At 36.7% G+C, this 18138-nt stretch overlaps 1 protein-coding gene across 2 annotated transcripts in view; it reads right to left on the bottom strand.

The window, feature by feature from the left end:
• LOC149145070 (ENHANCED DISEASE RESISTANCE protein (DUF1336)) overlaps nucleotides 1–18138 on the bottom strand; it is a 483701-nt gene that overhangs the window by 424120 nt on the left and 41443 nt on the right. For both annotated transcript variants that reach the window (XM_089453046.1, XM_089453045.1), the window contains exons 2-4: nucleotides 16858–16932; nucleotides 16530–16583; nucleotides 16112–16177 (exon numbers count right to left, since the gene is read on the bottom strand). In XM_089453046.1, the coding sequence (XP_089309172.1) occupies nucleotides 16112–16177; nucleotides 16530–16583; nucleotides 16858–16932 (195 nt within the window). The remainder of the gene's footprint in view (nucleotides 1–16111; nucleotides 16178–16529; nucleotides 16584–16857; nucleotides 16933–18138) is intronic.

Genomic DNA, 18138 nt, shown 5'->3' on the forward strand with positions numbered 1-18138 from the left:
CATGAACATACTTCCAAATAAACCTTTGATAATATCTTGTTAAACCTAGAAATCCTATTAATTTAAAAATATTAATAGGCCTGGACTAGTATGTGATTGTTGGACTGCTTTAATCTACCTTCACTCCTTCCGGTTATCACATGTCCCAGATACTCTACTTCTTCCTTTTCAAAGGTACATTTCAACATCTTTGCATAGAATTGGTTCTTTTCTATAAGAGAGAGAACTTGCTCCAAGTGTTTCATATGCTCCTCCCATGTTTTACTATATACAAAAATGTCATCAAATAAGACTAACACAAATTTCCTTAGGTAGGGTTGGAATACTTCATTCATGGTTGTCTGGAATGTGGTTGGAACGTTAGTTAATCCAAACAGTGTAACCTTGAATTTATAGTGCCCTTCATGAGTTCGAAAGGTCATCTTTTCCATATCTTCCAATCTTACTCTGATTTAGAAATATCTTGATCTCAATTCCAGTTTAGATATATACTTACTTTCATGTATTTCATCCCACATGTCATCTATAAATGGAATAGGAAATTTATTTTTTATTGTTATCTTATTTAATCCTCTGTAATTAATGCATAGCTTGAAGGATCCATCCTTCTTCCGAATGAGGACTACAAGAGTTGCAGAAGGACTTCTACTTTTTGTAATGATATCGCACTTTAGTAGGTCTTGGAATACCCTTTCGATCTCTATTTTTTGATGATGGGGGTACCGATATGGTTTGATTTTGACAATATTTGAGCTTGCTTTGACTTTGATAATGTGCTCAATCTCTATTTTTTTATGATGGGGGTACCGATATGGTTTGATTTTGACAAGATTTGAGCTTGCTTTGACTTTGATAATGTGCTCAATCTCTCTTTCAAGAGGAATCTCTAGTGGCAAATCTTGGAATACTTTCTTATGTTTTTGAATTAACTCATGAATCTTTGGTGGTTCTTCACTAACTAATTTTGAGGCCAATTTTTCCATCTGATGGCATCGCACTATATATGTTGACGCTCCTTTTTGGACCAATTTCACCATCTGATAGAATGATACAATTTGATTTTGAGGTGGTTGAAAACCATAGAACTTATATTTTTGTCCTTCCGATCTAAACTTTATAAAGTGTTTTTGATGGTTGGTGAAGTAAGTGCCTAATATTTGTAGCCATTAAACACCTAGGACCACATCCACTCCTCCAAGGGGTACAGTGTAAAATAGGGATTCTAGATTGTAGTTCATAATCTACAACTTAACCTGATGGCATTTTCCTACTCCTTTGATTTTCTTTCCATCTGCTATAATAACTTTCATATTAGGCATTGGATATGTATAAATATTCAACCTTCTTGCAAGATTTGTATCAACAAAATTGTGAGTGCTCCCTGTATCTATTAAAACCATTGCATTGTTCTTTTTGATATGCCCCTTTAACTTTAAGGTTTGGGGCTAGGCTATTCCTATCATGGCTAATAATGATACTTGTGAAACATTCTCATTGTCTGAGTCTAGGGAAAATTGTTGAGAATCCTCAACTTCTTCTATGATTGATTCTTCACTATCTGAATCATTTTTTGCTTCACATTTATCTAAATTCATGGTATTATTTCCCTTAAAACATGTGTCTAGGTTCCCATTTTTCGCCACAATGTTTGCATTTACCTTCTTTTATTCTTTGGACCTCTACATTAGGTTTTCCTCCTCCTAGATGTGGTGGAAGGTAATTTTTATTCTCTATGTTGGTAGTTTGGATAATCCCTCACCTTGAATATAATCTTCCAATTTTTGGCACCAGCATTCTTTCGAATCTCTTTTTTGCAGCTTTTGCATTATGTATTGCATTTTCAATAGTTTGTAATATCATGTAACTTTAGCTCATTTTGGATGTGTGGTTTCAATCCAATGATGTAAGATCGCACTAAGTGTTATGTTGATAATATAAGTGCTATTGTAGCTAGTGCTTTCCATTCACATGTGAACTCATCTATATTTCCTCATTGTTGCAACCTGGTGAGTTCAATGAAAAAGTCCTCTTCTTTGATGCCCTAAAATCTTTTAAAGGATTCATCTTTAAATTTGTTCCAACTTATTGCATATGCCGATTTTTTCCACCACATGTACCAATTGTATGCATCTCCTTCCATTTGCATGGATGCATATATGATCTTTTCATCATCATTATAAATGTTATAGATCTTGAAATATTCTTTTGCCTTGTCGAATCAGGCTACACTTTGTTTTTCATTGCCGTCGAATTTGACAATTCCAGTTTGGCTTGAGGATATGCAAAATTTGGTTGGCTTTATGGTTGGTATTGATTTTGAATCATCATATAATGAGTAGGTATATTTAATTGTGGATTTGGAGTATTAGGGGGAATTTGAGGTACATTTAGTTGGGGATTTGGCATGTGATGCAAGTTGGGTGAACTGGAGGTCTCAAAGGCAATTTGTTCTAGACCGGAAGTGTTTTGTGACAAAGAAAGACAGAGTATGAGCTTTTCTAATGAGGCTAATTTTTGTTGTAATTTAACATGATTTGTTCCAACCAATGTCTTTAACTCTACTTGATCTTGTTGTATTACATTGTGATTTTGCTTGATTTGTGCTTCTAACTATGCATGCATGTTATCATTCATTCCTCTTGATGAACTTTATACAAAAGTCACTCATAGTCATCATCCTGGTGACTAGCAGTGTTTTTTCATCTATCTTGACTATCTTTTTAAAGTACTAATTTTTCGAACTATATATATATATATATATATATATTATTTTACTTATTTTTATTTTTTATTTTTATTGAATATAGAAAGGATGTTTTTAATAGGATTTTAATTTATGTCCAAAAGAATAATTAAACTATATGATACTTACGAATGTGGATGTACTAGTAATCACACCGAAATTGCACAGAAAACGAAGATTGTATGAACAATCACCACAAAAGGACTCACTTAGGATTTGTATGGTGGTGAAGGCAACGTTTGGGAATGGCAGGGTATGGAATGGTGATTTGGGGCATATAGTGGCAACTACTGCAAATAAGATAGAGGTGGTTACAGCAATGGCAAGACGAAGAAACAGTGCAACAACCAAGAAGGGACGATAGTGTCAACGGGAACAGTAGCGATTAAGTACGGCATTGTCAATGGGAGACGGGAGAAGTGGAAATTCTCGATGGCCACGTGACTAGGATGGCGATGGAATTGATGGTGGCAATAGATCTTGTACGGAGGATAGCCACGATCTGTACGAAGTGGGAAGTCTAGCTCTAATACCAATGTAGTAAATAGGTTGGTTATATTGAAGATAATAGATGAAATATATTGATTCATGAATATGATTTTTACAAATGAAGGCCCTATTACTCACCAAAAGTGGGTGACCCATTGGAGAAACTTTTCTCCCATCATCTCTTCCATTTGGACAGCCAACATCCGCTCACAGCCACTAGTAGCCGATGATAATGTGCCATTCGTATCTCTACCACCAGCATCAATCATATGTTTCCTCACCCATTTGGCAAGAGCACATGTTGGAAGGTGGGCTTCCGATCAAAAGGTACTTTATTCATTTTGCAGGTGGGTGCTTATGCTTGTTTGTATTTGGGTATTTGGGTATTTGATATGGATTATGGGGTAACCTAGAAAAAAGAGGGGTTTTGACTGTATCTTGTTCCCTCACCGGAACAATTTCAATTGTTTGAAGAGATATCAGGTCTGATTCCACACAATGAGAATATAGTACCTAGGGCAAAATGGATATATGATCAAGCATTTGGCTAATTAGTTGTACCAATGAAGATGGAGTTTCAAAACATAGCGAAACTAGACAAGGAAGAAGTTGTGGAGGAAATTTCCAATGTGTTACAAATGTTTCATGATCAGAAATTAGAAGTTCCAATTATTGCTATGTATCGGAAAGAAAAGTGCCTTAATTTGCTCCAAGATGAAGAATAGAATTCAACAGACAATGCAAACAAAGATGAATAACCTAAATTGAAAATGTACAAGGCATTGTGGGCAATACAATTGTGGGATAGGAAGTGGCTTTTGCTTCAAAGGAGAAAGAATGCTCTTAAAGCATCTTATGAGAAACATGTTGCTAAAGAAGCATGGAGAGATGAAAATAAATTGAATATACTAGAATCAGTTTTACAGTCCCTTGTTAATGCAGAGTCTGAAAGTATTATCGATGACATTGCTGCAAAGTTTAACTTGCATTTTCCATTTGATGAAGTTGAGGTAGAAGAAGGTCAATTTGAAAGATTAAAACACAAATCTTTGTACAGCATCTGTCACAAATCTAGATTAGGAGGCCTATCACAGAATTTTAGTCTCAGTTCAGAGCAACAAGGCGAGAATCTATAGTTAATATACAAGAAACATGAAGCTGATGATGTCAATCTGACACTAGAGGAAGTGGCAAATGAATTTTTTGTGAGAGAATTTGGTGATTCTCAATTGGTACCTAAAAGTGCCAGGCACATGGCTGTTGTAGAAATTAGTTGTGAAACAACTGTTAAGGAATATTCTCAAAGTGTCTAATTGAAAAGGGTATTGGTAACTACAAGGCGCATAGCTGATGGAGAGAGTGACGTGAAATTTCCTTAATTGCAACAACTGGAAATTAATCTTCTAACTTATGCAGTTTATCTGTCTTCGGAAATTATTACAACAAATAATGATTAATTTACTACTGCAATATTCACAAATAAATACAAGAACTAAGAAATAATGCACACACACAAAATAGATGCCACCAAGATTTTCGGACAATAGTCCCTGGAAAAAACCCAATGTGGGGAAAACCAATCTGCAGATGAGGGTTTATATTACGATTAATTCTTCAGCAAAATTGAGAAATACAACTGCTTGCCTTTAACTGGCAAAGCTCTGGCATACATTTTTTCTCCACTCGAAATAAACCTAGAAACTCAAATTTCCTTTGAAAATCATTTCAGACTCCTCCCAACCTACTCGCACCTCCTCCTGTTGCTCGCACTAGTGACTGGAAATGCGCACCACAGGGTTTGGAAAATTCACTCAGCCTCCAAAAATTATTCCAACAACCACACTGCCTCTTGATGCTCACAAAATCCACTTGCACCTCCTCCAGATGCTAATTCCGACACTAGAAATCGATGTATATCCTCTACAACTCACACTGCGTAATTGGCAATGTGCACTCGCTAATTCGCACCTCCTGGTACAGCCTCTCTACAAATATATCCGGCCTCCTTTCCAATCACTGGAATGCTAGGAACTCTGGGGAGAATTTCTCCAGAAAGTCTCTCCCCAAACTCTCCATTGAAACCTCATTGTTGGTGTCTCCCTTTGTGCCCTTCCTCTCACTACAAATCACACCACTGAGTCTCTGTTGTTTGTTCTCCAAGGCCCCATTGACTTGCTCTTAGAATCTCTCATTGAGCAACCAACCGCCACGATCTAATCACAATCGATGCCTAAGATCACATTGACCCCATCAAATGACTTTTCTAGAAGTATCTAGAGAAAAATTGATTTTCCTCAATGAATTTGATTTAATTAACCAATTTTCCTAAGTTAGACTTAGGAAAATAATTAATAATTAGCTAATTAATCTACTTGAGGTGTTTCTTGCGAAACTTTTTTTGGGTATTAGAGAAAATGTGTTCCTTAGCCTCATAGAAACCATAGCCACTAGAACACTTGTCTGATGCTACCAAAAACTAACATGCAATAGATTCCTTTCATCAATATGCTAGGGTTAAGTGGTTAGTTAACAAGCCACTTAGTATGTTTGATAAATGCCTAGTGGCTCCTCATTCAGAAGGTTGAAGAGGAGAAACTTATCCAAGTTATTATAGGTTTGCCTAAAGAAGTAATAGATGAAGATTTGATGGGGGATTAGAAATTCATTACCTAAGTGATGGGGTCAGCAAAGTTGTGCTGACTTTTGAACTTCTGAAAAAAAAATGATGTACACTTTGTGCCATGGGCTATGGAGTCTTCAAATCTGCTAAGTGGAACTCGAGGCATTCCAACCCCTTTCTCTCTCCTCTTTCTTCTTTTGTCCTCAAATTTTGCAACCCTACAGGGAGTTGTAAAAATGTCACTAGCCTGAAGAATAAAGCCTTGTAATAAGCCTAGGAGACTTGGGACTCGATCAACAAGTGAGTACACCCTAGAGTGTTTTTTTCACTTGGCTAATTATTCTTGCTTTTCAGCAACGAATAATTAACTGAGTTTGTTCACTCACGCATACCCCCAAAGCTACGGTGATGACTTTAATATTGAGCCCTAGGTCCATCTTAGTGTCTATGGTCGATGTATATTACCATGCTATGTTATCTCTGAAATTCGTGGAATTTGACTAAATCTAGATAGGATTTTTTAATAATTTAAAATTTTCCTGCAAAACGGGAATTTTTTTAATTAATTCCTTATGTAAATTGTAAATAAGTGGTCCTAGGAAATGTCTGGGGCATGTGACTACTCAAAATTAATCCTCAAAGCTTCAGCATTATCTTAAGACCCACTTTGAGGGTCAAAAAATGACTTATAGCCCCTCAAAACCAACTTTCTCTAATGTTGGTGGCAAGAAGTGAGGAAAAATTCAAAAAAATTAATAATTGGAGAAAGTTATTATTTTCTCCAAGGTCAAAAAGGGTCAATGAATTAACATGGAAATTAAGTGGAGATCAAGGTGATGTGTCAAGCCACATGGGGCCCACCAAATGGGGCCTGGCTCAATTTCCAAGTAAAACAAGGCAAAGGAGCAGCACATTGAAGTCCAAACTCCATGAATTGTTGAAGACTTAAACTCAATTTAATTTGGATATATTAAAGTCTAAAGTTGAAGAAATGTGAGTGGAGAATAAACCCCAGCTCACTCTCTACTTTATCTCAATGCATGGTCAGCACAAAAGAATAATATGCACATGACAAATTAAAAAAACATGTTGGCACAATCAAAGGACTGTCAATGCAGATATCATAGGGATGTACGCTGCCAGCAGAAGATGAGCAATAATTTGTTGAGGGTTAACTGATTGTTTGTTAAAGATTTGATTCCACTTGGCTACACATGACTCCCAGCAAACATGCCATACATTGTCAGTCCACTTGAATTGTACTCACAACTACACAGGCTCCACGCATTAGCAGATTTGGCATGGATTTGTTGCATTTGGTTGGTGATTTCGTGGGATGTTGCTCCCACTAATCCCCACAGATATTCACACTTGGCAACCATAATGGAGTATGCGCCAATTAGAGGAAAATGTTGCCCAGGAAAGGGAACTCGCACTGCTACTCTCATGCCACCTATAGCAAGTTGAATTACACAAGGAGGACAGCTTTCATACACTTGTGATTAGATTTTTTCTTAGGATATTCACCATTTCTCACCTTGTCATTGGTCATTCTCATTAGGATCTTCTCCCATTTTTGTATAAATCAACCATTGGAGCTCCCATTTGCTCATGGTTAGAAGCTTGATGCTTATTGTTACTATACTCGAATTTCTATTCCAATAAAAGGAAAGTCTTTGGGGGATAATTGATGGTCTTATTCTTTGTTGATGAGGTAAAATCTATCATTGACTTTATTCTCTATGCTATGATTATGTTTCATTGGGTATATAATGCATATCTAAATGATTTTGTGCATTTCCTAAGGGCATTATTGTCTAGGGAGGAGAGATTTGTAACTATTTGCAATCTCCTTTGAGCTTGGCATATCCTAAGCATTGTTGTAATTTGTTGTTCTCAATTGAACAACAAATTCAACCTTGCCTTCACATGACAAGACTCCTTTTGCACTAACAATTGGTTTTGCAAGTGTTTCTTGTGTTCAAAGGCAGGTTACCAAGTCCCTCTGGAGATTGGGGACACCTTTAGTTGGACCATCCATCTCTAAAGACCTCAAGGAGCTCACAAGTTTCTCAAGCTAAGGATTCTCCAAGGACATCATTGGACAATTGATAAAGGGGTTTCTATAAGCCTTATGTTCTTCTTCCCATCAAATTCAAAATTCAAATTCAATCAGTTACTTTAAATTGTGCTAGTATTGTTTTATATCAAGCATTTGAGGCTAAATTGTTGGCTTTAAATCCCAACTTTCACTCATTAGATCAGCCCATGTGAGTTGGTCTAGTGCATGACTTATTGTACTATAAGTGTATTATAATCTCATTTCATCCGTAAGATTTTAATCACATGCAAGTTAAGTCTTCCTCTTGCATATTCCAGCATTATTTCTCTTGCTGACCTATAGGTGTTCTTGGAGACAAATTCGAGTTGATAAGGGTAGTTAAAGTGCATAACTTGGAGCCCTTTCCATTCGAAACTTCAAGATCAATAGCTTCTCCTCTCTACTCATTCTTGTTCTTCTTCCAAAAGCCTCACAAGTGTGAGGAATTGTAACTTTCTTGTATCTCATTATTCACTCAAAGCTTTTAAGCCTTTTCTTCCGTAACATCTCTCAAGTAGATCCTAAATCACTCATTTGTAACCTTTGAGGATAGAGTAGTTTTGCTTTTCAAGCTCATATTGTAAGCTCTTGCCAAGCAAATCCCTCATCTATATAATAGGGTATTCACATCACTTAACTAATAAGAAAGAACGAATTTTTCTTTGGGAGCTTGGGCAATTCTACCATTGGAATCCCACCCCTTCTATCTTTTGAGGGAGGGTCACCCCTTGCATGGTGCTTGATTGGATCTCTATTTCTCTCTTCAAATTAGAACTAGTTTATTAATTGCTCACATTTTCACTTCATGCTAATTTACTATTTTGATATGCTCATATTTTCTCTCATTTGATCTTATCTTACTTCAAGCTAATGTTCATTCTATACTAATGTTCATTTCATGCTTTGCTTACAAGCTAGTTCTTTTTGTATTAATGCTCATTTGATTTCATGCACTTATCTTTCCATGCAAGCAATTCTCTTATGTTAGAATAGTTTCACTTGCATTGCAAGATCCCTATTTCAAGTTTCATTCTCTCTAATTCACATGCAAGTATCATCTAGTTTGATAGCAATAACAGTCTAATTTTCAATTTGCATCTATTCACAACTTATTTCATTTGCTCATTTGCAATTTGCTACTTTACTTTGAATACCATTTACAATTGCAATTTATCATTTTGCTCACTAGAATTAACCTCCAACATAAGTTGGTTGTATAGAGACTAGGACCCCTTCCTCAATACTCTTTTCCTAAGTTTGTAAGAAAGGTAAACACGTGACCGGGTAGTTCAAGTTTGGCTTGTCTAGCATCGTAGCGTCAACGCATGGGTTGACTTGAGGGACTAGGTGGATACTCATTACTCAAGCTAAGCTTCTCTACTTGAGGCCCCTTGCAACTAGCCCTATCCATACAAAGGTAAAAGTTTAAAGAGGAAGTCTCACCTTAGAATGGGTAGAATAGGCCTAATAAGATAAACCAAGAGCATGTCTACATCACTTTACTCTCCTTGCAACACATTTCATGTTCAAGCTATCTTGAAGATCAACTTTTATCTACAAGTATCATTTACATTTCAAGAAGCATTTCACATTGTGCAAGTATTGTGAGATTACTTTTGCAAGCATTTAAATTCTCTTGCTTGGAGCATTTCAATTGATGTTCACTCGTGTATCTTGAAGCATTCGGAATTTATTTACTTATCTCATAATATCTTTCATTGGTGCAACTTTCCCTTCAAGTATATTTCATGTGAACACACTTTACATTTCAAGTGCAATTGTATCTTTACTTGTTATCTTCCATTACATGTTCTTACTTTGCAAGTCAAATTTCTTTCCTTGAGCATTTATCTTTTGCAAGTTACTTATTTGGCACTGATCTTATCATTTCAATTCTTGCAAAGGTTCTCTCTTGTTGATATCATTGCTTATCTATTTTCTTCACATATTTGGTTATCTCTACATGCTCATGGTTATATCATTTACTTGTTGAAGTATTTACATGTTTTAATTTGATGGTTGATGTATCTCTTGATTAACTAATCTTTCATCTCCTAGAACTTGTTTAGTATCACTAACCAAGCCTTAGATTTTCCTTAGGTTCTACCCCCCTTGGTTTCGACTAGGAGAGAACCTAGACAAAGGAGTTGGGAATTGGGTGACAGCCCCAACTCATAGCTTGCCCCCAAGGCCACACCAAGTGGAGTTAGAGATTTTCTCCACACTAACCTTAGGTGTGGAATCAGGCGGCAACAAGCTGCTCGATTATAGAATGAGCGGCGCAAATTAAAAGTAAAGTAAGCCTTATCCTAGTACATTTTACCTGGTATGGAGAAGGAAGCATGAATGGTTCTAGTGGCAAGAGCCAAAAGTTTGTCGGTTCAGGATTATGGCTTGAAGCTCTAGAAGGAAGCCTCAGGTGCTCCCTATAAGCACCAAAAGTGTGATGAGGACCATACTGATGAAGATTTAGAAACATGTGCGATGTCCTGCTACCAGGGCTCTGCTAAAGATCCTACAACATTTGTGACGCAAGATTCTTCGAGTGTAGTGGATACTCTTTTTACATCACATTTCAGCATTCGTTCAAAGAACCCTATTCAAATAAGAAGAAAAGAAAGTGATCAACAGTGGTTCCTCGAATTTATGATGGATGGAACGTTGGTTCATACCAATTAGACACCAACGCCAGCCAGCCATCATTTTACCATACTTCTTGAGAGATCTGAGAGAACCATTTATGTGTCGAATAGGCATGGCATGGACAAATTGTTGCAAAAATTAGACAATACAAGGTTGTATGAGATTGTCGTCTTCACGACAAGACTGGAATCCTATGAAAATTTGTGGTAGAAAAGATCCAAGGTGGGTATGGTGTTTCTTCTCTGGAATTGAAAATAAACGTGTGGAAACCTTGGCCCTACGCCAAGCACAAAAAAATGTTTTAAGGTTAGGATCAAAAGCACTTTCAGAGGTTGTTACGCATGTGAAGAAGAATCATAAGCATGGACATTTTCTTTGACAGTGAGCAAGAATTGACGCAACTGCAAGTCCTCCAGAGTGGAGATAAGCCATTACCGGGCGACGACAACAATAGGTTTGGGCAAAGGACATTGAAGGAGATCAATAATGATGATTCATCGACAAAGGTTCATATGCACATCTCTTTAATTTTGCATGTCGAGGGATTGCTAAGCCACAAAGTTAGCCACACCGATGAATGCAAAGAAGGGACATGACGGTATGACAATATAACTCACATTGATAAAAGAATTTAATTATACTAAGTAAATTAAAATAAAATAACAAAAAAAAGAACAATCAATCAATAAACATTAATTGATTATCATAAAGTGACCTTATTAAATTATAAAAAAGTTACTTTATTAAATTATAAAGTTACTTTACAAAATTAAAATATTAAAAATAAATATAAGTAAATAATAAAAGAAGTAGTGAGATCTAAAGGGAAGAAGATTAATGACGAGTCGACGACATGTTGAAGTTAACTTATAAAAATAGATACGCGACATGTGCATCCAGAAAGAGGGAATCGTGCTCAACATGCTTTGAAGACAAAGCATCCCTTAAGAGGGTGGCAATGTAACAAACATAATAATATGTAATAATAATAAACAATGAAAAGTGTCTTATTAAAGAGACACGTCCCTTCATATGAAAAGGCACTTCACCTAGTATTTATAATGAAGACCTTCCTAAGTTGTAGGAAACATTGGAGAAGGGTTCGTTTCCGGCCGGAAACGAAACAGAAACGAGGAAACTCGTACCGTACGGCTTGGAAACGCGTTTCCGACCGTATTGGCTCGTTTCTCGAGGAGGCAACGTGGCCAGTACAGCCGAAAACACGTTTCCAGACCATATGGTGGAGTTTCCTCTTCTAACATGACTTTTTCTTGTATTTTTTTTATGTTTTCGCTTCTAATTTTTTATTGGGCGACTAAAATATCTTCTAGATGCTTCTAGATGCCTCTCAAGTTATAAAAAAGAGGATTTTCTAAGTGGGGCAGCCTAATGTTCAAACCTATGGCCCTAGTGTTGATATGCAGTTCATGGTAATGTTAAATTAATGAAGTAAAAGTGACATTCTCCTTTATTTTTCATTTTCATCCTTTTACTTAATTTTTTAACATTACCATGAAATGACTCACAATGTTTGAGCGTGGTTTCGCCCCCATTCGATTTCATATGGAGAAAGTAGAATTTTAGATCTCACTCAAAATCCAGCTGACTTATTTGTTTTTTCAGGATTTCAAGATTGGGGGGATTACAATGTTTCCATTGGATTTTGTCATGTACTAGGGTATGGAACTTGTATTTAATCAAGTGAACCAAGCCCCCAATGCAGGGGAGACTCCCAATAATCAAGAGCACGTAGGGTACTAGGGTATGGAACTTGTATTTAATCAAGAGCACTAAGGTCGTTCGACTATGTAGGAGGAGACTCCCAATCAAGCACGAGACAAGAAATTAGAAATTTCTCGTGGCTGATTTTTTATATTGCTATTTTCATTATGTGATCATTCACGAGTAAATGTGATGTAAATTTAGAGACTTATAGTTTATGCATTGACAATTGACAATTGAATCATAATGTAATAAATTAGAATGTATCATATATGCTTTATGATTGCACATATTTCTTAAATGTCCTAATATATATATATATATATATATATATATATATATATATAGATATAGATATTGTGTTTCCCCGTTTCCAAAATTTGGGGAGGTCACGTTTCATACCCGTGCCCATTTCGAAAACTTGTACCTGTTTCCCCGTTTCGTGCAACTTAGGGGCCTTCATTTGTAACATCATCAATCAATTCAAATTCATTTGTAACATCATCAATTCAAGGGAGGCCTTATTTGGAATTTCAAATTGCCCAACTTTTGAGCTTGGTCCACTTAAATGCAAAAATGATTAAACGTATCTAATGATGTAGTTTCTAGCATTGGATATTGTTTGTAATTGTCAGGTAGTTCCACAGCCATAGCTTGGAAAACTTAATTGGGGCCCAAGTCTTCTAAAAGAGCATATTGACACCCACAGGTGAGGCGTTGAGAGCCATCGGACTCCAAGAATTAGCAGAGCATCATTCATACCCGTAGGCACCTCCAACACCCACAGCGTTCCAACACTTAGCCCTACATTGATGACTTGTATGGGATAATGCACCTTGACCCAGTATGCCCCTAGCGGGCTTAGCATTATTAGAGGGATGGCAGTTGATCCAGGGCCCAAAAGAGGATGGTCTCACACTTTCAGACACGTGAGGGCTAGCACCACCTTGAAAGCCCCCAACGTTGGAGCAAAGACAGGCATTTTGGCCACTTGGAGACCCATGAGACCACATTTTGACCCCAAGATGCAATTGGGGGCCCACAGAAGAGATTGACATAAATGTGAAGGCCAACCTTCACATCCTGATTTTAGAGGGCTTCTACACTTCACTTGGCACCCTTAGCCCTCAACGCATGCCCTAAAAGGGCTACGCATGGATGACATCAGCACATTCTTCCTTACGAATCACACGTGTGGGCAATCATTTGTGTTTGTCATTAGCTATTAGGTCAACTTGTGACCTAACTTGTTGTTGCATCATTATTTTATTGTTTTAGGGGGCATTAGGCTAAAATTAACTTTGTGACTCCTCATATAAGTAGAGGAGAGATCATTTGTTGTATATCATCATCACACACTTAGAGAAAAAAACCTCTTGAGCTAATTCAACCTTCTTATCTTGTGGAGAATTCATATCTATGAATATAATTTGACATTTGGAGTTGATTTGTTTAACTTTGGAGCTCTTCTTTGGATCAAATGGATGGAATCTCTTTGCATGTTATCTTGTAAGTGTACCTATTGTTGAATATTTGTTTCCTATAAATTGAATCTAGGGTTTTCTATTGTGCCCTAATTTATTGGAAATTTGTCGAATGTTATCTAGATTTCACTATTGCATGCATTACTCATGAATAACATGTGAATGAATATCCTGGTGGTGAACTTTTACTAGCTCTCCCATGAAAAACCTTTGATCCACTACATAGATAATTACTTGAGTTTTGGTGCTAAGGCATCAAGAATTTGGCCTCCTTAGAAACATTTTTAGTTGTCCTATCAAATCATAGACTCCATACTCCCAAAGGGCAATGCACTAGTCCATTTTGTTGGTGGTCAAACACACTTCTTATCAATAACTCTTTTTTTTTTAATTTGGCCCCTTTAAGGCCAAGCACACTAACTAGGGCTTGGTGTGAATCCCTAGGCAAGGTGTATTTTGGAATTGAAGAGCCTAAACATCAAGAGGATTGCATTTGCCACAAAATATCTTCTTTTGGTGGGCATCCACTTCAATTTTATTCATAAAATTCTTTGCCCTAGTTGTTTTCCCTAAGTTAAACACTAGTTTGGTCTTCCTTCAACTTAGGGGCTTGTTTGAGGGTTTCATGTGCTTTGACCTTGTTCACATACATTGTTGGAAACCCTTTGTCCTTGCCTCAACCTTTGGCCATCCCAACACTTAAAATACCAATCAAGCCTTAGGTAATAGGTCACCATCATGAAAGCAAATTGCCTTCTATTGGAGCCTTGAGCCTAAATTGTGACTTCTTTGCAAAATGCCTCATTGTGTCACCTTGTATCCTAACCTTTGAATAGCCATTAGGTGACCTTCTCACATATTGGGACTCCTCCCATCGGTGAAAATCCATAAAGAGGAGATTTTTGGTTGAGGTGACAGTGGGCCAGCACCCCATTGTTGCCACTTGGTGTAGTGTTAACCTCGTAGGGTGCCCCTTTCCAAGGACTGCTAGATTTTGCGGCAACGGGCCATGGCTTAAATATTTAATATAGCCTTGAGTGCCTTTTAACAAGGGGTCATGATCTTTGACCGTGCCCCTATATATAATTAATATATTTACATAGTTATTATATTTATTTTAGTAATTTTATACATAATAGCTTCACTAGATTCTCTAGGTCTTGGGGACCACTAGTGCATTCGCTGCAACTGCCGAAGTGGATCATCTTTTTGCACTCATCTTAACCACCCTAGCTATATCTTGTGTATTTCTCACTATTGCCTAGTAGAGGAATTCAAATCAATCCAAGCCCGACTGAAGAAGTGTGAAGGTAATTATGACACTGCCAAGGAAACTACTTCCTATACCAGTTTTTTAGTTGTTGGTTGCAGAACAGGGCTACATGAATTTGAAGCTGTGAGAGAGGAGCGACAAGCAATGCCAAATCCATCAGCACCAAGCTTGGGAAGCAAGCACTCGACTTGCCCTAACCCATCTCTAGCATATTGTTCAAGAACATTTTGCAGCACTTCAATCAGCACATTGACAACCTCAAACAGAAAAAAGGTTCTAACTCATCTACTAAGCCAGCATCTAATGACTCCCCTCTTCTAAGTTCCGGTAGCAGCAGTAGCTCCGACTTACCCCTACTGCATGAAAATCAATAGACAGAATCTACCCTGAAGTTTAATTCTCTGTTTTCAAAATGGTTGTATGTTGTGTCACTTTATCTTTGTCTCTGGACAGTAAAATAGGCAGTGTACCTGCCAAATCCTGAGCAGAGAAACTTTGTTTTCTATGTCAATTAGCAGTCTCGGGGGTTTTTTGGGACTACTGTTTGAATCTACATTCCAACTGTTCTATATTGTACTGTGTTATATGTACTAGGCCATGTCCTTTTAATCTCAATAAAAGTAACCATTTCTGTTTAAAAAACTAGAATGCCTATCACAAATCATCTTGTTTCATGCTTTCATTTATTTCACATAAAAATCAATGCTAATTTTATAAATTTTATGTGAAATGGAGCCCCCATCCCCTTGCCAGTGTGCCATGGCAACTTAGTGTCTAACCCTACTATCATTCGTTTGTCATTTCCTCTTTGTTGTTTCCCATTTCCGTAACCTGGGCAACGTTTGCATAAGGCTATGACAGCACCAAAAGAGAGGAGCCAACCATTTGGAAGATAGACCAATACCCTAAACAACTTAGCCTTCACTCCAGACACAAAATGATCAAAATGGTCCTAAAAATGTCTGCAAGCCAGAAATATGAAAAGCATGTGGCAAAAATCATTTGTGAGGAGGCAATAATTGGGCATGTTACATACCTCTTGAATAGCATGATCAAAAGCTTCCATCCATTTCTTTACTTCCCCTGCTGTACGACAAGCAATCTTTGCATACAAGATAAATTACATTAGACCTAAATGCCTTTTTCAATATGCAAAAATATACTATTGTAATTACTTTTTGATAAGTTACCCAAATATGCAATAAATTATCAAAACAAAAAATTTAAAGATCTACCCATACAAATATGCCCTCACGCATACATAGATGGAAAAGCATACAAGAATAAAAATAAAAACAAAGCCTCGCAAATCAATTGGAAAGACAGGTTTTTTCAATGCCACCTGAAGATGGCAAGGCATTTTTCGAATGTTTCCTCCAAAGGAGGAGCATCAGCCATTCATGACATAGGAAAACACTAATTCTTAATAAATGATGGGGTTTACAAATACTTACTTCACCTGTCTTGGCATCATTCACGCGGCTGTATATTCTTAAGACATAAAGATCCTAGATAAAAAGCAATGAGTCAAACCTCAATCTGAGAATATAAAAAAATGCATCAAAAAGGAAACGAAGATGATCTACAGTCAAAATATACTCTGGATTCCAAAACCTCAGCACTGGAAATCAAATTAGCAACAAATATAGATCATCTTTAAGATAAAAAGCAAGCCCTTGCTGATTAAATCTAATTACTTTTCTGCTGTAAAACAGGGAATATTTCCAAACATGGCTAAAAATGCAATGATTAAAAGGGTGCAAAAGTGATGTAATCACCTACCCCATCATCAACCTTCCTAATGCCCATATCTTCCAACTTCATAAACTGGCTAGCCACTCCTCTCCTTATGGGGCGCTGCAAAGTTGCAAACAGAGCACATAACATGTTACACCACAATCAAAAAAGTATTAAGACTTCAGAATGACATTGACAAAATTCAAACTATGCTAATAGAAGGAAAGGAGATCCAACAATCATTTCAAAAGCAAATGCAAAATTAATAGAAACACGTTTTAAAGAACAAAACTTGATATGTATAAGGAATACAAACAGTAGACAGTTACAAAACAAAGTTTGACACCATTTAGTAAGACTTCCTTAAAAGCACACATAGAAACAGGTTGTTAAATACAAGGAAAGGAGATCCAATCCAACAATCACTTCAAAAGCAAATGCAAAATTAATAGAAACACCCTTTAAAGAACAAAACTTAACTATGTGTAAGGAATACAAACAGTAGACAATTACAAAACAAAGGTTGCCATCATTTAATAAAACTTCCTTAAAAGCACATATAACCATTTGCATTCATTCAATTAATACCTAAACACATCAAAGTGATTGAACAATGTTGCTGACATTGGCATAGGGAAACGCTCAGCAGGGGTCCAGAAAAGGAAAAAAATCACAAAATCAGGAAAATATCTGTAAGGCTCTAAATTTACACAGATATTTACCTTTAACAAAATATGGAACCTATTTTAAGAAATTAACCAGAATTCATAACATCAAAATTCATTAATTTGCTGTTGAGTACCTACCTAGTTTGCTATGGTTGAAGATGCTTCAGAATTACTCCCGTTCTCACTCCCGCTACCAAAAGACCAAAACCTCCCAGCCAAACTGGGTACAACCTAGGTACTCAGTCCATAATGCTTCTCAATTGATGCAATCTGTTCCCCTATGCCCAAAAACTTCAAGGACAATTAAGGCTCAGTCCTCACTGTCTTCTGTTACAAATTTTCCTCCTCTCAATACTGTGCTCCCAAGCAGCAAAAAGATCCCCCTTTCAGTCCTACTCCCTTCTCCTTTTATTTCTTAGAACCACCGCTCATTCATCCTTCATTGCCTTGGCTGTGTGCCCCCTGTCTATTACGTGGCTCCTTACCATGAATTAAAGAGGTAGTCATGCTTTATATTGACACTCATCACTTACGTAGTCCTTTTGTTATTAATATTTATTTAATATTTTATTATATTATACCTTTTTTAATGTTTAACCTTTAGTTAAAAGTTACTTCTTTTATAGCAATATAACTCTCTTTTAAACTTTAATAATTA

The sequence above is a fragment of the Pinus tabuliformis genome, chromosome X, assembly GCF_031772625.1.
Source record: "Pinus tabuliformis cultivar Carrire ecotype Pingquan chromosome X, CPIR1, whole genome shotgun sequence".
In the NCBI taxonomy this organism is placed as follows: Eukaryota; Viridiplantae; Streptophyta; class Pinopsida; order Pinales; family Pinaceae; genus Pinus; species Pinus tabuliformis.